Below are 25,534 nucleotides of genomic sequence, written 5' to 3'. Positions count from 1 at the left end.
CTCCAGAGCCCTGAGTGGGCCTCTTGGGGATGGGAGGGGCAGCACCGCTCTGACCTCTGCCTGGGGGCCCCCAGCGTTCTGATCCGCACCCCCTAGCTGTTGGAACATTGGAGAGTGTGTAGCTTTCACGTCACGAAGGCGGAGCCGTAGTCAAGGTGCCTGCCTCTCCGGTGCTGCCCTCGGAAGCCTCGTGCCCCGTCTGTGTTCCGAGGACGCAGGCTTCTGCCGTTCCTCGTGACAGCCTCATTTCAGAAAACGCGGAAAGCGCTTCAGATGAAGGGGAGACGGGCGCTGTCAGGCTGGGCCCCTTTTGCCTGGGAGGTGTTTGTGGGAACCTGGTAGAGATCACACTGCGAGGCTGGTTCCAGACCCACTCTCCAGTCACAGCGAGAGCGTTTCGCCCCCGTCGTCCAGAACTGTGCGGAGTGTGGTTCCGAGGCTGGCCCGGTACCCGCAGCAACGCGTGTGGAGGGCTTGCCATTAGTGGTGTTTATCCACGCTTGTGCTCAACGGCAGGAGAAACCCCAAGCGGCCACTGGTGCCTGCGCGGCCAGAAGCACTCCTTCCCGTGATGGGGCGGAGAGAGAGGGCGGAGCGGCCCCCAGCCCCCGGGCAGCCGCCCCGCAGCCCAGTCCCTGGCTCTGGCTCGTCGCCGTCTGACACGCTTGGTCTCTTCCTCCAGGAACATCGTTCCTTGGCTTAAGAAGTATGGGACCAACCCCAGCAACGGAGAGGTAGGTGGCCCTGCAGGAGCTTCGGTGAGGCCGGCGAACGCTCTAGTGTCACACGCGCCCGTGCCCCCTCCCTTCCCCACGCCTGTCCTCCGTGGAGCATGCCCCCCGCGTGCCCACATGTGGGTCACACAGGGGCAGCCTCCTGCGGCGGCACCGCGGGCTTTGGCATCCCCTGCTGTTACCAACGCTGGCCAGGCGCACGTGCAGTGGCCCCCAGCCTGCCGGCCCCGGGGCTGCGTTTTCGGCCTGGTCACTCCTGGCACGTTGCCCTGGAGGAGTCGAAGCATTCTAGGCCCCTGCTGGTGGGTGTGAAGGGGATTCGGGTCCTAGACCCTCGGAGGCGCTGAGCGTCCCACCCCTCTGGGCGATGCTCCTTACGGGCTGTGTGGAAGCTAGCTTCCCACTGCTGGCGTGCTCGGTGTGCCGTGCTGGAGAGAACGCAGGATCGGCCCCTCCCGCCGCAGCCCTGCACACCTGCCACAGGCCTGGGCCCGGTTCCGCTGCGCAGGCTGCTCTCCGTTCCCTCGTGGCGTGCCTGCAGTTCACTCTCGGCGGGGTGTTAGCGCTGCGGTGCGGGGCCGGCTCTGTAGCGGAGCCGGACCAGGGACCAGGGTGCTACCTCAGAGGAGGACAGGGGCCTGGGGGTGTCAGGGAGCAGCGCCAGTGCTGCGGAGAGCCAGAGGTGGAGACCCTTGTTCTGGGCGGGAGTTAGGCCAGAGAGAGCTGCGGCCTGCCACACTGGCCTGGTGGCCTCAGCACCTCCGCACGCTAGCTGCTTGTGCATTTTCATTGATTCTGCTTCTTGCAGAAACTGGATGGGCGGTCCCTGGTCAAGTTGAACTTTGCGAAGAACAGTGAAGGTGAGCAGCCCTTTCCGGCCTGCTCGGGTTACCCGAGCCCCACCTCTCGCCAGGTTCTTACCTTCTGAGCAGGCCAGACGCTTGCTTTCAGTTTATCAAAAATGTGATGCTGTCTTCCTAGAGGCACAGGTAGTTTAAAACTGGGAACAGATAAACTCAGACGCCCGACAGCGGCCGGAGGGAAGCTGGGGCTGGAGATGGGTGGCACACAAACTCGGCTCTCTCGACCCTGCAATCATCAATTAAGACACAAGGCCAAGAGGGCGCTCTCTAGATCAAGGGTGGTAAAAAATTTAAAAAGGCACAGTTGAGGGCATGAGCCTTCACTGTGGGGCACTTGGACCGTGTGGGCTGAGCTGGGCCCCTGAGGGCACAGGCCCTGCCCGGCTGTGGTCCAGGTGTCACTGGAGACGGAGCTGCTCGGGCTGAGGCCCAGGTGGGCGGCTGGGCGTGGGGCCGGGGGCTCTTGGGCTCTTGCCGCTCGGCTCGGCATTGGTCGTGCGCCCCGGCCCAGTCCCGGGGCCCCGTGCTGCACCCCTGCGTGCCCTGCACTGCTCTTGCTAGCCGGACGCCTGTGTGGAGGCAGCCTCCGCGAGCACTGGCCTTGTTCTCAGTTCCCTATGGGCCTGGGCGTGTGCAGGTGCCCTGGGGGAGGGCTGGGTCAGGGTTTGCTGGTGGGTGCGTTCCGGGAATGCTTCGAGACCGGCCAGCCCCCAGCAGGTGCGGACAGCAGTGAGGAGCCAGCTGGCCTTGGCGGCCCGGACAGTCTGGGTGCTGGGGAGCTCCTCGCTCCGAGAGTGGCTCCTTCACAAGCGTTCACTGCGTGCCTGCCTGCCACGTGCAGACAGTGAGGGCCAAGCCTCTCCTGAGATGAGAGGGCGGGCTTTGGAAATGAGGTCACTGCGGTGGGTCAGACTCGGCCTGTCCTGGGGTCAGAGGTGAAGTGGGCCAAGGGAGAGGGGCTGGGGGCCAGCTGATGGAGTTCGAGGGGGGCTCTGCAGACAGGTGGGGCGTGCCCTGTGGGGAGAGCGCTTCAGGCAGAGGCCCAGCCGTGACAGGCCCCGCGGCGCGGGGCCCACTCTTACTTGCCTGGTGTGAGTGGAGCAGGGGCACGGGCTGTGGTCTGGGGCAAGCTGAGGCGGGGAGCCCAGCAGTGTCTTGGGCTCAGATTCAAGCAAGGAAGATCTGACCCAACTTGGTTTCTTTTAATTACTTACTTGGCTGCGCCGTGTCTTGGTTGGAGCATGTGGCATCTAGCTCCCGGACCAGGGATTGAACTTGCATTGGGAGCATGGAGTCTTAGCCACTGGACCCCCCAGGAAATCCCCCTCAACTGTGCCTTTTTACATTTTTTACCACCCTTGATCTAGAGAGCGCCCTCTTGTGTCTTAGCTGATAGTTCAGGGTCGAGAGAGTCGAGTTTGCGTGCGGCCTGTCTCCAGCCCTAGCTTCCCTCCAGCCGCCGTCGGGCGCCTGAGTTTATCTGTGGCCCCCTCCGCTGTGTCGGTGCCTTCGTGCCGGTTCACGCTTAGGTATTTGAGTGTGTCTCTAAAAGCTAAGGACTTAAGAAACGAGACACTCCTCATACCTAGAAAGTTAGTATGAATTTGTTAGTGTCGAATATCCAGCCGGTGGTCCAGCTTCCAGAATGCTCTTGTAATTATTTTTTGCAGTTTTGAGGTCATGGTTCTTAGAGTTCATACAACCCCAGGTCTCTCATCTCTACGTGTCCCCCTTGCTGCAGCGTCCTTGTGGGGACTGACTTACACGGGCTCCCTGGCTGCCCTGGGGGTTGGGTGGGGTGCAGTGGGGCAGGGAGGGGCGCAGGTGTCGGGACAGGGTGGGGTCTGAGAGAGGGGCTGCGGTGTGGTGTGCGGGGCTGACTCATTGAAGGGGCAGCAGGCTGGTGGGGAGACAGGCTGGTCCCCGAGGCAGAGGGTGGCAGCGTGGGGTGGGGCTGACTCAGGGGGCGGAGTTCCTGCTCTTGGAGGTGGAGCCTGGACGGGCCCCTGGGTGGGGGGCGCCCAGGCCTGGTGCCACAGGCTTCCTGCTCCCTTTCTCTGACCCCACACTCCCACCCCGCCCGCCCCTGCGCCCTCCCTGAACCACCCCCCCTCCGCCACACCCCACCCCTGCGCCCTCTCTGACCCCACCCCGCCCCACCCCTGCACCCTCCCTGACCCCCTGCCCCGCCCCACCCCTGCACCCTTTCTGACCCCCCCCCGCCACACCCCACCCCTTCGCCCTCTCTGACCCCTCCCCACCCCGCCCCTGTACCCTCCCTGACCCCCTGCCCCACCCCACCCCTGCACCCTCTCTGACCCCCGCCCCACCCCGCCCCTGCGCCCTCCCTGACCCCGCCCCACCCCGCCCCTGCGCCCTCCCTGACCCCCTGCCCCGCCTCGCCCCACCCCTGCACCCTCGCTGACCCCGCCCCACCCCGCCCCTGCGCCCTTTCTGACCCTGCCCCGCCCCGCCCCTGTGCCTTCCCTGACCCCCTGCCCCGCCTCGCCCCACCCCTGCACCCTCGCTGACCCCGCCCCACCCCGCCCCTGCGCCCTCTCACCAGGGAAGTACCACTGCCCGGTGCTCTTCACCGTGTTCACCAACAGCAGCCACATCGTGGCCATCAAGACCACTGGCAACGTCTACGCCCACGAGGTGGGTGGTCACGAATCCTGGTGGGGACACTGGCGGGGGGGTGGTGGGCCTGGGTCCCCAGAGGTCACAGGCTAAGAGCCACCGCTCTAGCCAAAGGATGGTGGCCTGCCTGTGGCCTCCAGGCCTGGACCAGGCAGCTCTACTTGCTGAGCGGGTCCTAGTTCCCCGGCCCCGCAGGCCCACAAAGACCCTTGAGGGAGCCCAGCTCCAGGCCCTGCCCGGGGAGCGTAGGGCTGGGGTTCCTGCTCTGGGCCAGGCCGCCTGTGGCAGGCTGTGGGTTTTCACGCCCACCCCTGGAGCTTGGCCTCTTGGGCTCTGGGGTCATGGATTGGGATTGGGTGGAGGTGGGTGGCTGGTTGGGAGCAAGATATCAGGGACCCGCCTGGGGCCTAGGTTGGGTCCACCCCCTTGGGGGCGCACTCTGGTCCCCTCCTTTGCCCTTCCCCCCTCCCGGGTCGGCTCTGGACTGTGGGCTGCAGGGAGGCACCGTGACTGTGGCCCTCCTGGCTGTAGGCGGTGGAGCAGCTGAACATCAAGGCCAAGAACTTCCGAGACCTGCTGACGGACGAGCCCTTCTGCCGACAGGACATCATCACCCTGCAGGTGATCACCCTCTTGGCTCCCTGCCTGTGCAGCCTGGCAAAGCCCCTCCCAGCCGTGGGTCACCCCGGGCCTCTGCACAGGCCACCGCCGCAGTCTGGGGCTCCCGGCTCCCCGACTCGTCTCTGCCCCCAGAGCGCTTCCAAGTCGAGGCTGCCCCGTTTCAAGCCTGAGGGCTGGGGCAGGTGCCCAGGACCCGGGGCGAGCCTAGAGCACGGCTGTAGGTGTCCCGAGAGCCCTGAGCGGGCTCATGTGAGTCGCAGCCGCAGAAAGTCGGGGGCCCTGGTTCTCCTGTGGCTCGTCCCGCTACGATTTGAGGCCAGTGCACGGCCCTCCGCCAGGGTGGACTCTCTGACCCTAGGTGAACTGTGGGATCCGCCTGGCAGCTGACTGCAGGGGGTGGCAGTGGGAAGGGGTTGGTCGGCACCGTGTTCTGCGCTGACAGCTGGGGGCACTGTTGGCTGTGAGCGGGCAGGTGTGCAGCTGGGGAGCGGCTTTGCAGCCCCGTCTCCACCCGCCCCTGCCGACCCCCGGGCTCTCCCCAAGCCCGGGCCCCTGCCCGTCCCCCGTCGCCTTCCGCCCAGTAGCTGCATGGCCCAGGACGTGCCAGGCTCACTGCCACACGTGTTCTTTGTGCCACAGGACCCCACCAACTTGGACAAATTCAACGTTTCCAATTTCTTTCATGTTAAGAATAACATGAAAATAATCGACCCAGGTACGTACAGCCCAGCTGCCCAGGGGCGAGGGGCTTGGGTAGCAGAGCCAGTGCCCCTGGGGGACGCTCCCTGCCCCTCGCCAGAGTCCGGGGGGGTCCCAGCCTGCTCTGCACAGGCCTTGCATGTCTTGAGGTGCTGTGCCGTCCTGGGGTGGGTCAGCAGGACCCTGGAGCCTGGGCGTGTGGGGGCCAGCCGGGCCATCAGGACATGGCCACAGGCCCCGCAGGGCTGCTTCCTCTCCGGGGGCCCTGGGGCCTGGGTCGCCCTCTCCACACTCGTCAGAGATGGTCCGTTTCTCACCACAGGACTGGGCCAGGCTGTATGTGATGGCCGGCGGGGGGCAGGCAGGCCCCGGGGCCGGTGGGAGCGTGACCTGGGGCTGTGACCCTGGGGTCGGGCCGGGGCAGCGGCCTCGTCCCTGCTCTCTCCATGGGCTGTCCCGGGGCTGTCGTGACCCGGAGGCTGTAAGGGACGGAGGCCCTGGTTGCCCTGGCCTCATGCCCGGCCAGGCTGTCAGTGGCTCTGGCCCTCACTGCGTCTGGGGGCGGCACTGGGCCTCAGCCGCTCAGGACCACCGTACCGTCTCTAGACGAGGAGAAGGCCAAGCAGGACCCGTCTTACTATTTGAAAAACACAAACACGGAGACGCGAGAGACGCTGCAGGAGCTCTACCGGGAGTTCAAAGGGGACGAGGTGCTGGCGGCCACCATGAGGGCCCCCGTGAAGGCGAAGGCGGACAAGCTGAACGCCGTGAGTGGGGCCCGCTGCCCTGCCCTGGCGGCACTCCTGGAGCGCGGTGCTGGGTGGGGCGCTGCCGGCAGCCTCCGTGGTTCCTCGCCGCAGAGCAGCCTGAGGTGTGCGCAGGCACGGCCCTGCAGAGCTGGCCACCCGGAGCCGGAGTGACTCGGGTGCCGAGCTGCTGGGGGAGGAGGGCAGGTGTTTTCGGGGTGCCTCTGCCTGGCCCTCACCTGCACGCCCCACCCCCGTCCTTGTGCTTGGCCCTGGGTCCCAGTCGGCCGTGAGGGCTCTGAGACCTGTGCCCTGGCCTGTCAGGCCCTCAGCTGCCCCTGCCCCTACCAGGCAGGGCCTGGGGCTGGGAGACCCCCTTTGAACAGTTGTCCAGGAAGGTAGGTGTGCTGAAGACAAGGCTGTGGTGTTCACTGCTCTCCCTAACACAGCAGCTCTTAGCATTTTGATGCATTTTCTTCTGATAGGAAGAAATCTCTTTTTTGTGTGTTTAGAAGGAAAAAGACATTTTATCGTGCATGATTTTTTCCTGTAGGACCTTGAAACCTTTAAAAGGGCCCTCAAGTGCCTGGTGCTCTGAACCTCAGAGGTGCCCACACTCTGCCTGGCACGCTTTTCCAGGTTTCACTTAACACGAGGCTTGGCAGCCAGGCTTTTGGTGCGGTTGAAGCCGAGGGTCGCGGCTCTCCCTGGGCCCTGCGGGAGAGGCCAGCGTGGGCTGGGCGTACTGTCTGCCCAGGAGGCCCCCTGGCGGCCAGGGGTGGTGGAGAAAGGCGAAGGGCAGGCCCGGGGCAGAGGGGCGGCCCCCGTGCTGAGCGCTGGTGCGGTTTCCCCGCAGGCCCACTACTCCACCGGGAGGGTCAGCGCCTCCTTCACGTCCACCGCCATGGTTCCCGAGACCACGCACGAAGCAGGTAGTATCTAGCCCCACTCCCTGTCTGTGGTGGCTGAGCACAGGCATCCCCCTGCCCGCCTCGGCTCTGTGGGCTTGCCGGCAGCTCACTAGTGGTCAGGCGGGGACGGGTCCTTTTGAAAGTGGGCTTGTGTCTGGGTGGGGGGCCGCCCCGCCCAGGCCCCAGCGACCTTCTTTGCTGGTCTTCACTGGTCAGGGCCCACCGTCCCCCAGCCCCTTCCTCCTCTCCCCGTGTTGGCCCCTGGTGCCCGCCCTCCCCCTGGGTCCCCAACCCCGGACAGGCAGGCAGCTCAGGCGTCTCCTCGTAGCGGCCATTGACGAGGACGAGCTGCGCTACCAGTTCGTGAAGAAGAAGGGCTACGTTCGGCTGCACACCAACCTGGGCGACCTCAACCTGGAGCTGCACTGCGATCTGGTGCGTGGGTGCCCCCCCCCCCCACCGGGAGCCCAGTGCCGCCGCAGGGTGGCCAGGCTCACCAAGCCCACCGGCTGAGGCCCGGCTGTGGGCCCCGGGAGCCCCTCCCACCGTCGAGGCTGCTGTGTGGCTCACAGGAGCCTTTGGCCTGTTGCAGACCCCGAAAACCTGTGAGAACTTCATCAGGCTCTGCAAGAAGCAGTACTACGACGGCACCGTCTTCCACCGGTCCATCCGCAACTTCGTGGTGAGCGCCGACGCCGGCTGCCCCCCCCCGGGTGTGGAGTCCTCCCCGTGGGGGTGCTGAGCCCCTGGTCTCCAGGGGCCTTGGGCCCCAGCCCAGCTGTCCGCATCGAGCTGGTGGGGGAGATCCCATTGTCCCTAGCAGAAGCTGGGGGCTCATGGCGGGGCTCCTCACTGGCGTGCTCTTCCCACAGATCCAGGGAGGCGACCCAACGGGCACTGGCACAGGTGGGTGCTGGCGCTGGGCCCCTGGGGTGCCAGCTGCGCCGCGGGCCCAGAGCCACAGCCTGCGCCTCCAGCCCCGTTTCCTCGCTCCGCCTCTGTGGCGAGGCCTCGGGCCCCCAGGGGCCCCCGTCTGGCCGCCGACTGGGGGCTGCTCCTCCAAAGCTCCCCAGCTTGCCGGCCGCTTGGGACAGACCACCCTCCCTCGTGTGGAGTTTATTCTGAGGGCCTGGGGCTGGGGCTCCCGGGCAGCTGGGGGTGGGGGCCCGTGGGCAGCTGGGGCTGGGTCCCCACGAGCAGCTGGGGGTGGGGCCCCACGGGCAGCTGGGGGTGGGGGCCTGTGGGCAGCTGGGGCTGGGGCCCCACAGGCAGCTGGGGGTGGGGCTCCTCGGGCAGCTGGGGGTGGGGCTCGGGTCGCGGTCATCCTGCTGCTCCGGCCTCTCTTCCAGGCGGGGAGTCGTGCTGGGGGAAGCCCTTCAGAGACGAGTTCCGGCCCAACCTCTCGCACACGGGCCGCGGGGTGCTCAGCATGGCCAACTCCGGGCCCAACACTAACAAGTCTCAATTGTGAGTTGATGGGGGCAGGGGGCGGACTCCGCGGGCTCTCAGCCTTGCCCTCAAGGTCGTGCCCACCTGTGTCCGTCGAGCCAGGAGGCCGTCCCAGCACTTAGGCGTTGCCTGTCTAAGGCCGACATTGTTAGCAGGAGGCAGGGGACGCCCGGGACTGCTGCACCGCAGCCTCGCCGCTGCCTCCCCACGGCAGTCCTCGGGAAGGAGGAGTGTTCAAGACACTGAGCTGCTTAGCTATGTTTCAGATGCTTTCCCAGATGTTACAGTCCATGGGAAGGTGGGGGGTGTGTGCTTGGGCCTGCGCTGGAGTCCATCTCTTGTGCGGGGTCCCAGCTGTGCCTTCGTGCGTGTCTGGGAGGCCGTGGGGGCACAGGGCGTGTCTCTGAGTGGTCCCGGTGCCTCTGGGAGCTGCCCCTCAATGGGTGGACAGGGCTTTGCTGCTGCCGGATGGTGAGGGTGCCCGTCGGCCTGGCGTGGCTTATTGGCCCCCGGCTGTCTTAGGCACCAGTGGAGCAGGACGGGCCCCGTCCAGTGGCCTGGGGGACTTGTTCCCAGTGGTTTTCTCTGTACCTCCTTCAGCGGGGCCCCTGGGGAGCGGCCCACAGAAGAGGGACCTCCCGCCGACCACGAGGAGGGGCTTCGGGCTGCCCTCCCGCGCCAGCGTCCCTGAGGGCGGTCCCTGCGCTGTCTCCTATCTGCTTTGCTAAGTTGTTTATCCTCCGACGTGGACATGATTCCATTCGGAGCCGCGTGACGTGTATTTTAGAGGATCAGGCAGCGTGAGAGCCTCCATGTGGGGGTGTGCCTCGGCTTTTCAAGGACGTCTTCTATCTTCTCAATGTGACTTCATGGCTCCTGCTCACGGGTGCCCTGCCTTCCTGCAGGCAGCTGCTCCTGGGGGGCTTTGTGGTTTGTGACAGCTTGAAGCGGCGCTTCTCTTGGCTCGTTCTGGGGGGCGTGTATTCGGGCCCTCACCCGAGAGCCGAGGCTTTGTGGACGCTTGCGTTCTCAGCTCGAGGGGTGGTGGACTCAGGCCCCTCCAGGCCGGGCTGTGCGGGCCGGTGAGCAGCGCTGTCACCTGGCCCGGCTCGCGAGCCTGCCCCTCCAGGCGAGGTTTCGGGGTTCGTGTGCTCCTGGGGCATCTGCCACGGGTCACGCGTTTTCCTCCCGTAGGCTGTGGGTGCAGCCCCGGGGGCTCAGCCTCCCGGTCGTGTCCGTGTGTCTGTCCTGGCTGAGACTGTTGACAGTGCACCGTCCCGTGTGGGAGCTTGGCCTGGGGGTGCTGAGGCAGGCGGGTAGGGAGGCGTGGGCTCTGCCTGACCACCCCGTCCTTCCCCAGCTTCATCACCTTCCGTTCCTGCGCTTACCTGGACAAGAAGCACACCATCTTCGGGCGGTAAGACGCTGGGCAGGGTCTGTGTTGGGGGTGGGTGGCCGCCTCCCCCGGGCCAGGCCTCTGCCCCCCTGTCCAGTCTGTGCACAAGTTGGAGGGGTGACCCTTAGACCCAAGACCTGCCCCTCGCAGGCTCTCCCTTCGCCGTCCCGAAGCTCAGAGCTGGGCCGTGTCCTGTCTCTCCCCCTTTTGTCCAGGACTTGGTGTTCACCCTTGGCGCCAAGTTCCCTGCAGACGCCGTGTGTGTGTGGACGGTCCCGTCAGCCTGTGCTGGCAGCCGGCCCACCTGCTCACAGCCTGTGCCCCAGTCTGCAGGGGTGCCTGCGCCGGGCACGTATATTCTCAGGTGCCCCGTTGCTCTGCTGCAGGGTTGTTGGGGGCTTTGACACACTGACGGCCATGGAGAATGTGGAGAGTGACCCCAAAACTGACCGTCCTAAGGTACGTGCCCCAGAGCAGAGGGCCCTCTCCTTGGGCTCGGAGCTGGGTGGGTGGCGGGCAGCTGGGGGGCCTGCTCACGCCCACCTACCCCGCCAGGAGGAGATCCGCGTCGACTCCACCATTGTGTTTGTGGACCCCTATGAAGAGGCTGATGCTCAGGTGAGGAAGGGCCTGGGGGGACGGCTGTGCCTGCGGCCGGCCCAGTTCTGTCCCCGGAGCCCTACCTGGGCCAGCGCTTGAGCCCGCCTCCGCCCACCTCCCACAGATCGCTGAGGAGCGCAAGAAGACTCAGCTGGAGGCAGCGGCCCCCGAGAGCACGGCCAAGAGCAGCCAGCCCCCGCAGGGGAGCCAGGGCCCCCAGACGTACCGCCAGGGGGTGGGCAAGTACATCAGCCCGGCAGTCACGTGAGCTTCCGCGGTGCCCAGGCCCCGTGTCCCAGGATCAGAGCCTGTCAGTGGGGGTCAGACTCCGGGAGGCTCCGGGACTGTGCTGTCAAGGGGGAGGGAGCTGGGGAGTCAGGGCCCATGCGGCCCTGTGACGTGTGGGGGCTCCTCGCTGGGGGCCCACGGGCACACGGCAGCTCATGTCCGCTGTGCCCCCCAGGAAGCGGGTAGCAGAGGAGGAGCCGTCCACCAGCGCAGCTGTCCCCGTGGCCAAGAAGAAGCCCAGCCGCGGCTTCGAGGACTTCAGCTCGTGGTAGCAGCCGCTGCTGCGCCGGATCCGGTAGGGACTCGGGGCTGGGTGCAGGGGCCGACCGCCCGCCCTTCCTTCAATAAAGCTCTGGCTGCCGCCCGAGTCCTTTCCTGGCTCCCTCCCTGGGCGGGTGGCTTGGCCCGGCCCTGTCTTCGCATCTCGGGCTTCCAGGGAGGAAGGGCTGTCTTCTGACCCCCACACCGCCCGCTGGTCACCTCAGGGTGGCCGATCCACTTGGTGTGGTCCTCCAGCCAGTGGTCACCTGGGACCTCAGACCAGACCTTCTGACTCGGGGGGGCAGAGCTCAAAGTTCCGTCCAAAACCCTTTTCTGCCTCTTGCTTGGGTTCACTGGCCGCTCCCTCTGCCGTCAGGACAGGGGGCTCCTGCTGTCCTGTCGGGGGCTGAGCAGGGGCCCTGCCCTGGGGACCCGCCCGGTCTTGTGCTCACACTGACTGGTGCCCTGCGCAGGGTGTCCTCTTCCCCCGAGGAGCCAGAGAGCCCGTCCTCCCCACATCGCCCCCTGCAGCCCTCCCCCTGGACACACCCCCTCGGCTTCCAGAAGCACCACAGACACTCAGGACAGCTGCCTCCTAGGACCACATCTGCTCTTGCTGGGAGGCCCACAGCCTCCCTGCTGCCCTTGCCCGCTCTCAGCACTGAGCTCCTGGGTCAGCACGGCTGCCCCCCTGCCAGGCTCCATGCCCACTTCTGTCCGGTCTCTCCTCACCCGAAGCCTCACGGCAGCGAGTGCAGCCGGCTCTTGCTTCCAGAAGGTACTGTGGCTCTTCCCGTCTCTGCTGCTGGGCCCCGGGCCCACAGGTCCACACACACGGTGGTGCCTCCCCCGCTCAAGGCCCACTGGGACGACTCTGGGGCCTGCGACTGTCTGCGGGACCTGGGCTCACAGGGGACTGTCCTGCCCCCCGCCTGCGGCCAGGCCGCCCTCCCCCGTGTCGTTAGGACCTGGCACCAGCTCCTCCTCGGCTGGGAACCGCTGGGCGGCTCACTTAGTCCTCGGGAGCCGGGGTCACGGGTAGGTGGTGTGCGGGGCGCCCCGCCTGCAGCAGCTCTCGAGGAGGCCACCGTGGGCCCCTCGCTGCCCTGCCAGACCACCAAACCATCAGTGCTACTGACCAGGACGCAGTGAACATTGCAAGCTTTATTTTGGAAGCTCAGACAGCACGGAGGGCCAGACACGGGCGGTCCTGCTTGGGGAGCACGCCTTTGGGCTGGCCTGGGCTTCTGTCCATCCATCCGTCCGTCCATCCAGCGGCCAGGCCCACCTGCCCTGACGGAAGGCCAGCCAACCCAGGCTGAAGACCCCCAGCTCCACAGAGGGGATGCCCGCCCAGAGCCTCTGATGAGGGAGGGTTTATGTCTAAGCTGAAATTGTACTTCTCTAGATGTTAAAAACATTCAGATTGTGTGAGTCCCTGCTGAGGGCATCAGGTAAAGTAAAGGACTTATGAAACAATTCCCATTTCTGATCCCTCCTAATAGCTGACGGATGCCATCAAGAGTAAGCATTAAGGTATAAAAATACTATATATATACACTTATATACATGTAGGTACAGAATAGCCAGAGCTAAACCTCGTTTCTAAAGTAAACGTGCAGAGAGCACTGCATGGTGGGCTCAAGCGCATGTGTGATCCCTGCATCACCTCCCACTCTTCCAAGGAAAAAATACCTTAAATGATTTAAATGAAAGGCGCGGGGTAATAGCTGTGTGGGAACTTAGAGGGGACGCCCAGCATGCTGCCCACACGTCTGGCTGTGGCCTCAGGAGCAACCGTCCTTGAAGCCGCTCACGGTCAGTTCGTTTGGTTTCAAAAGGAGCTCGGGTTTTGCAGAAGACCCAAAAGGAAAGCGGCTGAGAGCCGTGGCGTCAGCTTCATAGCCGTCCCGCACCACGGGGAAGAAGGCTGCCGCACCCCCAGAGACGGCCCAGACCTAAGTGCCCAGTACACATGGCCCACGTGTGAGTGCGGTGGACATGAGAACCACAGGAGGCTTCTTGGCGTCCAGAAGCATCTGCTGGAGAAGTGCCTGGCCGCTGGCCGAGGCTGGCTCTTGGGGGTTCGGACTCAGCCCTCAGGGCAGGCCCCCACTAAACCTTCAAGGGGCTCTGCCGGGAGGCGGCCTGCTGGGCACCCTCATGGATGACCCAGCACCCGGGGGCGGTCCCAGGTGTGGGTCAGAGAGTGCCCACGGGAAGCTCACCTGATCTGGAGCACCAGCTGGGGCTCTGGCTCAGGGGAGAGCCCCCCGTCTCCAGTTTGTGGCTGTGGGATTGTGGAGCCAGGGTCCTGGGTGTCTCAGGGCCCAGCGAGCACACTGAAGGCCTCTGGATGCGTCAAGGGGCAGGCCGGGCTCACCGGCCAGAGGGCCTTTTGGCCTCCACACTCTGCAGACTGGCCAGAAGCCACACGCAGCCCAGCCCTGCAGAGGCCCAGTGCGTGGGAACTCGAGCAGAAGCAGGGTGGGCTGGGGCCCCCGAGCGACCAGAGTTTACACCTGTCTTGCAGCTGTAACCTTCTGTGGAAAACGCGAAAACAGTGGCAGATCTTAGTTTGGAAGTTTATCCTGTTCTGGCCTCTTCCAAATATAGGAAAAATAATTCTTTTTCTTCAAGTACATCAGAGTAGAAAAGGAAGTCCACTTTCCCTCGGTCCAGTGTGATCAGCTCGAACTCTGCGGGCCAGCCGCTCGGGCTGTGCATAGGCCCAGGGCCGTGTCTGCTGACCACTCGCTCACCTGCCTTCTAGACAAGCTACTGGCTTCAAACAGGGTGTTCCGTTAGACACGTTTCTCTCTCTCTCGCTCACCTAAGTGTTACCAGTGGCACCTTCTGCTCTTGAACAAGGCTAGAAAGCACCCTGGTGCAGAGGTGCACAGCCTTCAGAGCTCTGCCCTCAGCGGTCTGCGTGCAGAACCACCACAGTGTGGGTCCAAGAGTCGGGGCGAAGTGGTCCCCTCCCTTCACTCCAGACATGAGCAGGGCTGGCTCTCCAGAGAGGCCGCCCTGGGGTCCATGGCACTCAGTCTGGTTTTCCATCAAAACAGAATACAGCCAAACTCTGCCTTAAAAGCATTGGTTACAGAAGGCAGGGGCTAGATGGACACGTCATCAGTCAAGTCTTTCCCTGGATCTTGAGAAATTAGAAACAGGTCCTCGAAACATTTCAGAAACAACCATGTGCGTGAAGAGGACATAGCTGGCGGGGGCTGCCTCACCCGGGGCCGGCCAGGGGGGTCGCCCGCCCTCGGACACGCCCCAGCTCCTTGACGGGGACCGTCTCGGTCACGCCCGGGGGGACGGGACGCCCGCTTTACTCCCAGCCGTTGTCTTTGACCATGTGAGCAAGCTCGATGATGAACTTCCCTTCCTTATACTTCTGACTGCTTTCAAAGGCGTGCTCCTTGGAGAGAGAGAAAGGTTTCAGAATAGAACCTGTTTCGGTTTTCAACTTCTTTCTACACGTGGCAAAGAGGAAGGACAGGGTCACGTCTCCCTGACACAGCCTGCACGGGGCGGCCTGGGGCCGAGGAGGGGCCACTGTGCTGGGGATCAGGCATTGGGGGCGGGAGCTACGGCGTCAGCTGTGGAGCTGAGCATGGGCTCAGCAGGGCAGTTCAGAAGGGACGGTGAGCAGGAGCCTCCTTCCTGAGGCTCGGGGTCACGAGTCGGGTAAAGGAGCTGGGGGCGGGGTGGGGCGCACTGAGGAAGGGAGCGTGTCTTCCATGCACTTCCCCCGCCCTCCCGCGACGGGCCCAGGAGGGTCCTGGGGTGCGGGCTGAGCACGCCAGATGAATCGGCTGTGCGCATGACCGCACCCAGCCAGTGACCACCCGCACGGCGGGCACAGCCTCCCCGACCACTCAGCCTGCGGCCCCTCCTTGGCGGGCGGCACCCGGCCTGTTTCCGGCCCACGGTCTCCGCGTGATGCAGACCCCAGTGACTCACGTATTTCCACCCGAGCGTGGTCTTGCAATTCTCGCAGTAGATGTCGGCCACGGCGTGCAGGCCGGTGAGCAGGACTCGCTCCTCCGCAGGGCCGCAGCCCACGTTCACCCTGCAGGGAGGAGGCGCTGGCACCCTCGCAGGTGCTTTTCCACCTGCCGGCTGCTCCCGGAACCCAGGGGTGTCCTCCCTGACTCCCCAGCTGTCCCCTGCCCCTTGGAAGAGAAGGGACAATTTCTGGCTTCCCCCACCAAGAACCCAGGACGCCGCAGGCAGCGAGGAGGCACCCAGAGTGCTGTCTCCATGGAAACCAAGATGGACCCCAGCTGGGGGCACCCCACGCCCCTGGCCTCTGAGGAGCTGGTGCTGCCCCGGCCCTGGTACTCACACTGAGTTGAAAAGGTAGGCTCGTCCTTGACTTCCCTGAAAGGACTGCAGAGAAGGAAAAGCCGTCAGAGGGCCAGCCGTGGTCAGGGCTGAGTGATGGGAGCCCTGCCCTGGGGGAGTGGAGGCGCCCCCATAGACCCAGACGGGCGTGGAGGGGCCACCGGGCAGAGCGCCTGTGAGCCTGTGCCCGGGGCAACGTGTGCCAGCGTCCAGCAGATGAGGGGAGCACGGGGTGGTTGCCGTGCCTTTCTACGGGAACTATGAGAAAGCCACGGCCCCAGGCAGCCCCCTTCAGGGAGGAAAGCTTGTAGCTCGCTCATTCCAGGACGACCGAGGCAGAAGAGGGCATCTGTGTGTCTCCAGCCTCCAGCCAGTCCCGACTGCACGGCCACAGGGCCTGCAGGGGACACTGGGTCCCGACTGCACGGCCACAGGGCCTGCAGGGGACACTGGATGGGGACTTGCCACCCCAGGTGCCAGGCTCAAGGGACCAAGTGGCACGGACAGGCCTCAGAAATAACCAGAAATGCGAACGGATCAGAACCTTCTTTGGGTTCTTGCCTATCACCCAGGAACAAGCTCCTGGCCCTGGAAGCCAAGTGGCCCGCAGCCCAGGCCTCGGTTTGCACAGGAGGACGGTGTGTGTGCAAACCCAGCCACCAGCCCCCGGGACCCACCACTGGGCAGCACCACAGCCAAGACCACAGCACCGCCCATGAGGCTGCAGACACTCAAGGTCAGCACACCTGGGAGGGTCCATACTCCTCTCCTCACAGGCCCCTGATTTCGCGAGCAGACACTTGCCTTGGAGATCAGCTCGTCGTGATTTGCCAGGTGGGCCCTGCAGTGGACACAGCTGTAGGTCCGGTGGCAGTTTGGCAGATACGCTTGGAAAGTTTTGGACTTGGTCACCTTCACCATCGCGGGGCCCTCCTGGCTCAGCTCAGGGCTGGCGCGGGAGGAGCTGCAGCTCTGCTGGGCTCTCCAGCAGCAGCAGCACTGGCACACACACGCCGCAGCCGTCGTTGCTCGGAGGGCGCGTGGCTCCGTCCACACAGCTCGGGTGAGAGGGACGCCGCCACCTGCCAACACACACCGCAGAGGGTCACGGAGAGGAGGAGCCACACAGGACGCGCCTGGTTCAGGGCGCCTGTTGTGAAGACGCGGGAAACTGCAGGCCTGGACGTTCGAGCACACACAAAGAACGCGGTACCCCACCGTGGCTCAGCCACTCTCCATTTAGTTGGGAGTGGCTGGTGAACTACTTTCACACACAAATGATCTGAGAAAACAGTAGCTCAAAAACATCTTTTGTCCTCTGGCTTCAGGACATGTGGAAGAGACAGCACCCAACAAACTTCCCACCTGAGAGACGCCAGGAGCGCTGGGCCCATCTTGCCCCGAGCACCACGATGTCTATGCATGCGTGGTGGGTCCAGTACTGGTCTCTAGGAAATTACCTATCAATCCAGAAATACACCCTCACGCACAGTCACCTGATTTTCAACAAGGGTGCCAAGACCACTGTACGTGGAAAGGGCAGAGCCCTTCCAACAAATGTGCCAGGAAAATAAGAGACGGCCTGTCAAAGAACGACACCACGCAACGGCTCACTCGGGAAGCAGGGCCCCGAACGCAGACCAGAGCCGTGCAACTCCCAGAAGAAAGCGCAGGGACGGTCCGCGCGACGCTGGACTTGGCAGGGACACCAGGAGCGCAGACGCGTCTGAGGACCCCGGAAGGAGACGCGAGAGGAGTTGCCAGCACTCAAGGACACAGTGCAGACCGATCTCCAGCAGACCCCAGGAGGGTAGAGGGAGGGTCAGCCGCAGCGCATCACCCAGCAGTGAGGCTGCACGGCGCTGGAGAGAAGCGGGGACGTCTGAGAAGCCTCCCAAAGGGAAGGGGAGGCCACCTGTCAACAGAGCAGCTTCCCCAGTCAGTCAGCAGAAGGCGGAGGCGGTGGGGAGGCACCCCGAAGGCCCTGAAGGGGAACCCCGTTCTCCCGGGACTCTGCAGCGGGAATGTCGCCACAGACCTCGGGACCCGCCACCTGCAGACGAGCAGCTTGACTTCAGGAAAGTATCACTGGAGGAGATTCAAGGATCGCTTCAGACAGAAATGAAAGAAAAAAACCAAAGCCCACTCAGGTCTCAACTTCAGACTACAAGGGGGCAGGATGCTGAGTAAAGAAGAGGCTGAGGGTGCAGGCGGGCGGGCAGCCCACCTCCGGAGCGCCGGGACTTGCTCGGGATGGGCGAGCAAGAGAGCACGGCGGAGGCGCGGTCAGAGCAGCATCCAACAGCAGCTTCGCGTGTGGACTCAAGGGCCGCTCTGCTAAATGAAGGGTGAAGGTACTTCTGATGAAACACCTGTCCCAACAAAAAGAGTAGCTGTGTCACTTCCAAACGTGTGAAGGGAGGTGAGGAAGGGAGGGCGCGTGCCGGGGGACGGGCAAGACGGGTAGTGAAGGAAGATTGAAACCCAGGCATCTCAGTGCGGAGGTGAAACGTAAGCAGACTCACGTTAGAGTTGAAGGTTTCAGACTAGACAGAAAACAGACTTTACCTCGATGCTGCTTCCAAGACACACACCTTAAATTGAGGCACAGAAAGGGCAAAAGAAGCAAAGGCGGCAGCAAGACCTGTGGCCACAATCACTCGCTGACGCGCGATTCCCACAGAGAAGTCAGAGTAGAGAAACGCAAGTCAGAGCCGCAGCGACAGCCCTCACACCGGCCGGAAGGGCCGTCACCCAGAGGCCACAGCTGACGAAGCCTGCAGAGGGTGCGGAGCCCGCGGCGCTGCTGCTGGGAGCGCAAGCTGGTGCAGCCACCGTGGAGGAGTGTGGGGGCTTCCTAACAAAAAGCTGAAAATAGTCACCATACAACCTGCCGACCCCACTCATCCGGAGAAAACACTCAGAAGGATGCGTGCAGCCCAGCCTTCGCATCAGCGCTGTTCACAACAGCCGGGAATGGAAGCAGCCGAGTGTCCACTGACGGGCGGATGAAGGTACCGCGGGGCGTCTGTGTACACGTTTCACAATAATGCCTTTGGCAGCGGCGTGGACTGACCTGGAGACGATCACGTTAAGCGAAGTTAGACAGACAGCGTAAGGAGCCACTTACGGGGGGATCTAAAGAGCCAAGCGAACTGATGCACAAGACAGAAACCAACGCAGGAGAAGGGCTGAGGGCTCCAAAGGGGAGAGGCAGGCGGGGCAGGGACAAGCTGGAGCTCGGGGCTCACACACACACACTACTACATACGAAGCCGTCAACGAGGCCCTCGGCTGTGCAGCACAGACAGCCCCCCACGCGCTAACAGCCTGCATGGGAAGAGAGGCAGGGGGAGCGCACGCACCGCAGATCCCCGCCGTGCGCCGCGCACGACACTCAGGCAGCCGCACTTCAGGAAGATGAGCGAGTTAGAGCAGCAGGTGGAGAGAAGAGGGCGTAACAGTAATGAAACACCGTTCATGCGTTTGCATTTCCCTTAAATAACATTTAATGGAAAAAGGTCCATTAGATAAAACAGCAGGGAGGTAAGTAGCAAGTGTAAATCTTGTCACTTCCTAACAGTCTCAAACGACGTAAGTCAAAAGTTGGAATAACCTTGAGATAAATCGATAATCAGAATAGGACTGGTGGTTGGACCATATAAATGTAGTATGCGTGATAGCTTCTATATTCCAGCATACTACACGTAGTTACCTAGTACATAAGTATACAATATGTATTACACTGGATTTTTCACCAACTGATAGAGCAAACACAGATGACGGCAGATACACTTCATTTTGATGAAGAAACCGGAGCTAAAACACATGTAGAAAACCGTCTGAAAACCAGAGGCTCCAGCGCATCACTGCGCGCAGACATCCAGTGAGCGCGGCCGCACAGCGCGCCCAGCATGCTGAGGGTGGGACTCGCAGCGAGCGCTCAGACCGCAGCACCAACGAGACGTCAGTGATGAAACTAACTAGAGAAATGCTCATATGCTTGTTACTTAGGAAATATGCTGCTATATGGAAATCAGGAAATGTTCTGAACAATAAAAGGGGCTCCCCTTGTGGCTCAGCTGGTAGAGAATCCGCCTGCAAGGCGAGAGACCTGAGTGATCCCTGGGTGGGGAAGATGCCCTGGAGAAGGAAAAGGCTCCCCGCTCCAGTGTTCTGGCCTGGAGAATCCCATGGACTGTATAATCCAAGAGGTCACAAAGAGTCAGGCACGGCTGAGCGACTTTCACTTCCAAACAAATAATTATCAGAACTTAAAGGGGACCGTAGGCTCTTACAGGATGGATATTAGAAGACAGGCGGGATTACTGAGCTAAACACCCATCTTTAAAAACGTTGAGAAGTCACAGGAAAACAACCCCAAGAAAATATAAGAAAAGGAAAAATAGGGGAAAATATAAGGAAAGAGAAAAGGGAGCATGGACCCTCTGGAGAGGATCAACAAGGCAGAGGTGTGCCCGTCAGCTCAGCCAGCCTCGGAAACGCAAATGGGTGGCGTCTTCTGTGGGCAAGACTTGGGGAGAGATGCTGCAGTCACCTCAAGTCAACACAGTTGCAAGGCGTAAGCCACACAGAATAATTCCTGGAAAATTAAAAATATGACTCAGGAAGAACTAGAAAAGCTGAATAATCCTGTCAACACAAATCAAGTCACTGGTAAAAATTCTCCAATACACACCCTGATAGCAAAGAACTTCCTGGAGAAGTTGGCTGCACCTCCAGAGAGGACGCGTCCCAACCTGGTGAGAGCGCTTCCAGAGGAGAGAGAGAGGAAGCACCTTCCCACCGTTTCACGTGGCTTAACCTCACCTCAAACCCCTGTCTGGGGGTCAGCACTTTCACTGCTGGGGCTCAGGTTCAATCCGTGGCTGGGGAACAGACCTCGCAAGTCCTGCGGCAGAGCCAGAAAAGGAAAACAAGAATGGAACTCACCAAGTTTCTTCAAAGAAACCACGATGCAACATCTATGTACTATGGACCAGGCGGGGCCCAGCTCTGTGTTACAGGACTGTACAGTTGAGGCAGTTTTATCACAAGAACGCAAGATGAGTTAACAGTAGAAAAATTTCCACCAGTTGTTCCATTTATCTGAATGGATGGAGAAAAGTTCGGAAAAATTTAACATGCATTCACAATTTAAAAAACATTCCATGCAAACTAAGATTGTAAAGAGAACTGTTTTGAGGCATGTACCAAAGCAACAAAGAAGAAACCACTCTTGGGAAACATCATACACAATGTTACAAGTTGGAAAGTTTCCTTTGAGGTGGGCACTAAACCAGGATGCCTCGACACCTGCATTCAGCGCTCCCAGGAGCCCCAGCCAGCTCCACAAGAAAGGCCGCCTAACTGAAAACAAGCTGGCACACAGCAGTGTAACAACAGAGCATCTGGGAGCAGATCCAAGACCCGAAACACCTTGGACACAACTCTGAGGGGTAAAAATACAGCCCTACATCCATAAAGCAGGCTGAGCGCCGAAGAATTGATGCTTTTGAACTGTGGTGTTGGAGAAGACTCTTGAGGGTCCCTTGGACTGCAAGGAGATCAAATCAGTCCTGAATATTCATTGGAAGGACTGATGCTGAAGCTGAAACTGCAATACTTTGGCCACCTGATGCGAAGACCTGACTCATTTGAAAAGACCCTATGACTTCCTAGTGGCTCAGACGGTTAAGCATCTGTCTACAATGTGGGAGACAATGTGGGTTCAATCCCTGGGTCAGGAAGGTCCCCGGGGAAGGAAATGGCAATCCACTCCAGTACTATTGCCTGGAGAATCCCATGGACAGAGGATCCTGGTAGGCTACAGTCCATGGGGTCGCAAAGAGTCGGACACGACCGAGCGACCTCACTTTCTATCTTTGAGGCTGGGAAAGACTGAAGGCGGGAGGAGAAGGGGACGACCGAGGATGAGACGGCTGGATGGCATCACCGACTCGATGGGCATGAGTCTGAGTGAGCTCCGGGAGTCGGTGATGGACAGAGAGGCCTGGCGTGCTGCAGCCCATGGGGTCGCAGTCAGACAACGACTGCGCGGCTGAGCTGGGCATCCATGGGGAGCCACACCGTGACCAGGACTGGAGATACCGTGAGTATGAATCTTCCCCAAAGTCACTGTGGAACACAGTTCCAGCCACAATATAGGAAGCTCTGCACACACAGCCCAGCGCAAATGGGCAGGGAGCCAGCGGGACAGAGAGGCCGGGCCCGGGAGGGTCGGCGGGGGACCGAGGCTTTCCCCGACCCTCTCAGCATCCCTGGCGGGCTCTGCAAAGGAAGCAGTAACCGGAGTGGGAAGCATCTGCACCTTTCAGACCAGGACTTGGTTGGTTTGAGAACTAACAGGGCGGGAAGGGTTTGGGCTGGGGTGGTCCAGGAGGAGGAGGACCCCCAGCGGCCCCCTGCTCGGGCGCGGGCTCTCCACGCCTCCTGTTATCTCTCAGACTCCTCCAGCTCGCGGTGTGTGTCCTGGGGGCGGGGAGGCCGGCTGGTGGCGGGCACACCAGCCTCAACCAGGAAGAAAGTCCTCCCTGCCTGCAGGCTCCGAATCCGTCTCCGTGTCTTCACTTGAGTCTTCTATCTAAGAGCCTTAAATGTGGTGCCTTCGCTTTTAGCCCTGGTGGCTCAACTTCAGAGCCCTGGGCCCCTTTCAAGGCGGAAGCACTGGTGACCTGGGCAGAGACCGCCGGACAGCCTTCACCAAGGCCCGCCTTTAACAGGCGGCTGCACGGCAGCCCACCCATCTCCTTGCCTGGAGAATCCCAAGGACAGAGGGGCCCGGCGGGCGGCAGTCCATGGGGTCGCAGAGAGTCGGACACGACTGAGCGATTTTCACTCTTCACTTAGAACGGGGACAGCCCTCATTTCCAACTCCGAGGGACCTCTAACGGGGCGGGGCCGTTTAAGTGGCATCCTGGGGACTTCCCGGGTGTCCCAGGGGTTAGGACTCGGCGCCTCCACTGCAGGGGCGGGGGCTCCGTCCCTGGGGGGCAATGGAGACGCTACACGCAGCACAGCCAAGCAGACAGGGCAAAGGCCGCCCAGGCTTTCCCGCTTCTTTCACTTCCTCCGGGTGTAGATTGTCTCCCGCAAACTGCCAGCCACCCGGAGGCCCCTTCCACTGGAGCGCCAGGCCCCGTCCATCCTCAGTGCCCACGGTCACCCTTCAAAGGCCGGCGTGCCTCCAGCCCGCGCGTTCTGCCATCTGCCCTGCCCGCCCCCCTCGCTGACCCCTGGGGGGCCCAGCAGAGCAGGGGCCCTGCCTGGATCTTGGTCACAGAGAAGCGTGTTGTGATGTAACTGGGCTTTCGGGCTGTACGTCCGCGAGGCCAGCTTCTCCAGCCACCGGTACCGTGCGCTCTTCCAGGACCTGCTGACAGGCCAGGGCCCATCTTAGCACCTGAAGGGCAAGCGCACTTCACTGCTGCGGGCACCGTGTCTCTGGGTTTGGGGAGCAGCCACCATCCCCCCAAGATGCTAGTGTGGGTAAGTTTTTAGAGCAAAAACAACATTCTGGATTCCAGAAGTTTTCCTCCTAAAATAAGCATGGATATTTATTTTGAGAACATGAATCAGGCCCATGTCCACATGGTGCTTCACCATTCGGAAGACAAACCTGAGAACCAGAGCTCCAAGCGAGCAGCTGAGTCCCGGGAGGGCGTGGGCTCCGGAGTCCTCCCGGGTTCCTGAGTCCTCCCGGCCCTGTCCCGCCCACCTGCCTGCTGAGCAGTGCTCTGGCAGTGAGCCTTTCTTTTCTAAGAGCCTCTGCTACACTGTTTTAATTTCTCCCCCTAGTAGCTAAGAGTCCTTGGGTGCCTCCTAGCAGAAGTCGCCCGCCCACTTCCGGCTCAGAAGGGAAGAAGCAGGCAGGGCTGCCTCTCTTCAGTTCCAAGAGGAAGGAAAGATGCTGGGACCCTTGGCCATTTTAGGAACCTCATGCTCATTGAAACATCAAGTACCCCTGTTGCCGAGGAAGGGATGGGAAAAACCAGAGAGGCGGAGAGGAGCCAGAACGGGGCTGGTGCTCAGCAGAGGGTGTGCCGCTGAGGGCTGGGGGTGGGGGAACTCGGAGGGACCAAAACGGAACAAAGCCACGTGAGGGGAGGCTGGGGGCCTCAAGCCAAATTGCTACCTGACCTGTAAAATGGGCCCAGGCGCCCCGAGAATTGCTCCGGGCGTCAGGCAGGCTGCGCGGTGGCCAAGGGCTGTGTCCATGCCTAACAGCGCCCACGGGGAACCCTGGTCCTGAGGCCTCCTGGGTGTGGACACGGCCTGACTCCAGGGCCAGCGACAGGCCCTCAGCAGAGCCAGTGCTGCAGTCACCGCAGGGTGTCACCCAGCGCCCAACCGGACCAAACCCTCCCCGCTGTCCTCCCTGGAGCCTCAGCCTCCAGGGACCCCGCGTCCAGAGCTTGCTCCGTCCCCCTCTCTCCACGCTCTCCCCACTCCTGCAGGTTTGGCTGATCAGCCAATCCAACCCCTTTCTAAAAAGTTAAAACCAAACGATACTGGAGTAAAGCGTCAGAGATGAGGAGGACTTCGCTGCTTCTTCACACTTGAATCTACCTTCCACTCATCACCTTTCCAGGGAGGAAGAGACACTCCCACTTGGCAAGTCCTTGTCGGCATCCACCTCGCCTCCCCACCCGGAGGATCCTGGCGGGCCCTGACAAAGGCGGGGAGGGATCAAAGGCTCTCCACATAAAGAGCTTTATAAAGGCACGCACTTTTACCAGTTTTTAATTTTGGCAGGCACACCGCGCCACACTGGTGATGGTGTGGGCACACTGGGCAGAGTGCAGGTGGGACGGATGGGACTACCTTTCCAACTCTTGTGTGAACACACAGCTGTTCCAAAGTAAGCCGATTTCAACTCAAAAAGACCCAAACAGATGGGTAATCAAGATCACTCAGTGCCCAGTGCTAGGCTGTTACAGCCCTGCTAAGACGGGGCTACCCTGAGCCTGGCCAAGGCTCCCCCCACGGAGAAGACACCTGGCCTCTAAGATACAAGGGGGAGGCGGCCGGAGGGGCCCAAGCTGGCCTACGTCAGACTAGAGGCCGGGGCAGGGTCGCAAAGCTCAACACCGGGAATGGGCCAGCTGGTGCCCGGGGCGCGCTCGGCCGGCGTGACCACCTCCGGGGAGCAGAGGCCGCGGGGACCGGACAGCGGAGGGGCCGCCTGCTCGGGGCCGCACCTGAGAGCCATCCCCGGAGGGGGAAACAACATTCTCGGCGCAGAACCACAGGTTGAGGTGTGTGTACGCTTCCACAGAAAGAAGGCACGCAGCGGCTCAGAAAAAGCCGGGGCTGGGGCCGCGGTCCACCTACCACGGACCCGGGCCCAGTCCCACCCAAAACGGGCCAGACTTGGACTCGGCGCCGCCCCGGGGTCGGGGCTCACTGCCCGAGCCCCGAAGCCCGGCGGGCGCCGCACGGGCGCGATTCGTTTCGGCCTCGCCCTGCACAAGGGCCCTTCGCTGCAAACGCGGGGCCCTCTTGTCCCCACTGCCCGCCGCCCCAGCCGCGACCCCGCCTCGGGGGAAGAAGCCTGTTTACCCTCGGGCGGGCGGCTGCGCCCGCACCTTCTCCGCGGCGGGGCGGGGTCGGAGGCGGCGCGCCCGCCCCGAGTCCCGGGCCGCGCCGAGCCCGGCGGCCCCCGCCCGCGGCCGACGCCGCTGGTCCCCCGGGCCCGCCCTACTCACGGCCGCCCACCGCTCCGCGCCCCGGCCCGCAGCGCCCATCGGCCCGGCCTCGCTCAGCGCGGGCGCGGGTCTCCGGCGGCCCCGGCGCGGCCCGGGACGCGCTGCGGCCGTTGGCGCCCCGGCCGCGCGCGAGGCATCCCCGCCGCCGCCGCCCTCGGGCCGCCTGCCCTTTGTTTTGGAGCCGCGGCCCCGCCGCGCCGCCGTTAACGGCCTCGGAGCGCGGCGCCCGCCAATCAGCGTGC

The 25,534-nt window shown here is 62.6% G+C and overlaps 2 protein-coding genes across 17 annotated transcripts in view; one reads left to right on the top strand and one right to left on the bottom strand.

The window, feature by feature from the left end:
* PPIL2 (peptidylprolyl isomerase like 2) overlaps window positions 1-12,687 on the top strand; it is a 19,527-nt gene extending 6,840 nt beyond the window's left edge. The window contains exons 5-21 of one of the 4 annotated variants that reach the window (XR_011250046.1): window positions 683-734; window positions 1,543-1,594; window positions 4,164-4,255; window positions 4,769-4,858; window positions 5,498-5,573; window positions 6,164-6,324; window positions 7,160-7,235; window positions 7,543-7,649; window positions 7,807-7,896; window positions 8,087-8,120; window positions 8,564-8,681; window positions 10,024-10,080; window positions 10,446-10,518; window positions 10,615-10,677; window positions 10,784-10,898; window positions 11,123-11,242; window positions 11,682-12,687. Coding sequence is in view for 2 of the 4 variants with exons in the window: in XM_069558419.1 (XP_069414520.1) it covers window positions 683-734; window positions 1,543-1,594; window positions 4,164-4,255; window positions 4,769-4,858; window positions 5,498-5,573; window positions 6,164-6,324; window positions 7,160-7,235; window positions 7,543-7,649; window positions 7,807-7,896; window positions 8,087-8,120; window positions 8,564-8,681; window positions 10,024-10,080; window positions 10,446-10,518; window positions 10,615-10,677; window positions 10,784-10,923; window positions 11,123-11,219 (1,378 nt within the window). In the remaining 2 variants the exon portion in view is untranslated. Of the gene's footprint in view, window positions 1-682; window positions 735-1,542; window positions 1,595-4,163; window positions 4,256-4,768; window positions 4,859-5,497; window positions 5,574-6,163; window positions 6,325-7,159; window positions 7,236-7,542; window positions 7,650-7,806; window positions 7,897-8,086; window positions 8,121-8,563; window positions 8,682-10,023; window positions 10,081-10,445; window positions 10,519-10,614; window positions 10,678-10,783; window positions 10,980-11,122; window positions 11,315-11,681 lie in introns of those variants that run through there. The other 3 variants (XR_011250045.1, XM_069558419.1, XM_069558421.1) reach the window with 3 other exon arrangements.
* Window positions 12,358-25,534, bottom strand: YPEL1 (yippee like 1). Of its 13 annotated transcripts, none has more exons than XM_069558432.1 (8): window positions 25,293-25,467; window positions 20,395-20,476; window positions 18,455-18,640; window positions 17,792-17,936; window positions 16,369-16,646; window positions 15,566-15,609; window positions 15,181-15,289; window positions 12,358-14,635 (listed from the first exon to the last, which is right to left on the bottom strand). In XM_069558432.1, exons 5-8 carry the CDS (start codon window positions 16,483-16,485, stop codon window positions 14,546-14,548), a joined length of 360 nt encoding a protein of 119 aa, XP_069414533.1. In that variant the 5' UTR covers window positions 16,486-16,646; window positions 17,792-17,936; window positions 18,455-18,640; window positions 20,395-20,476; window positions 25,293-25,467; the 3' UTR covers window positions 12,358-14,545. The 13 variants fall into 13 exon arrangements, with proteins under 13 accessions (XP_069414533.1, XP_069414525.1, XP_069414526.1 ...); XM_069558424.1 differs by having other exon boundaries at window positions 18,447-18,640; window positions 25,293-25,446; XM_069558425.1 differs by lacking the exon at window positions 25,293-25,467 and adding an exon at window positions 25,147-25,227 and having other exon boundaries at window positions 18,447-18,640.

The sequence above is a fragment of the Ovis canadensis genome, chromosome 17 (genome assembly GCF_042477335.2).
Source record: "Ovis canadensis isolate MfBH-ARS-UI-01 breed Bighorn chromosome 17, ARS-UI_OviCan_v2, whole genome shotgun sequence".
In the NCBI taxonomy this organism is placed as follows: domain Eukaryota; kingdom Metazoa; phylum Chordata; class Mammalia; order Artiodactyla; family Bovidae; genus Ovis; species Ovis canadensis.
Note: the sequence above shows the minus strand (reverse complement) of the source record. Positions and strands in the feature narration are given on the sequence as shown.

Bases quoted from the DNA above. Each gene is read 5' to 3' on its own strand.
- YPEL1 (XM_069558422.1), bottom strand. From the start codon at position 18,056: ATGCCTGGGTTTCAATCTTCCTTCACTACCCGTCTTGCCCGTCCCCCG. The intron at 16,647-17,791 runs GTGGGCTGCCCG...GTGTGTTGGCAG, and splicing joins CAAGTCCCGGCGCTCCGGAG to GTGGCGGCGTCCCTCTCACC. The intron at 14,636-15,180 runs GTGAGTCACTGG...TCTCTCTCCAAG, and splicing joins CCACGCTCGGGTGGAAATAC to GAGCACGCCTTTGAAAGCAG.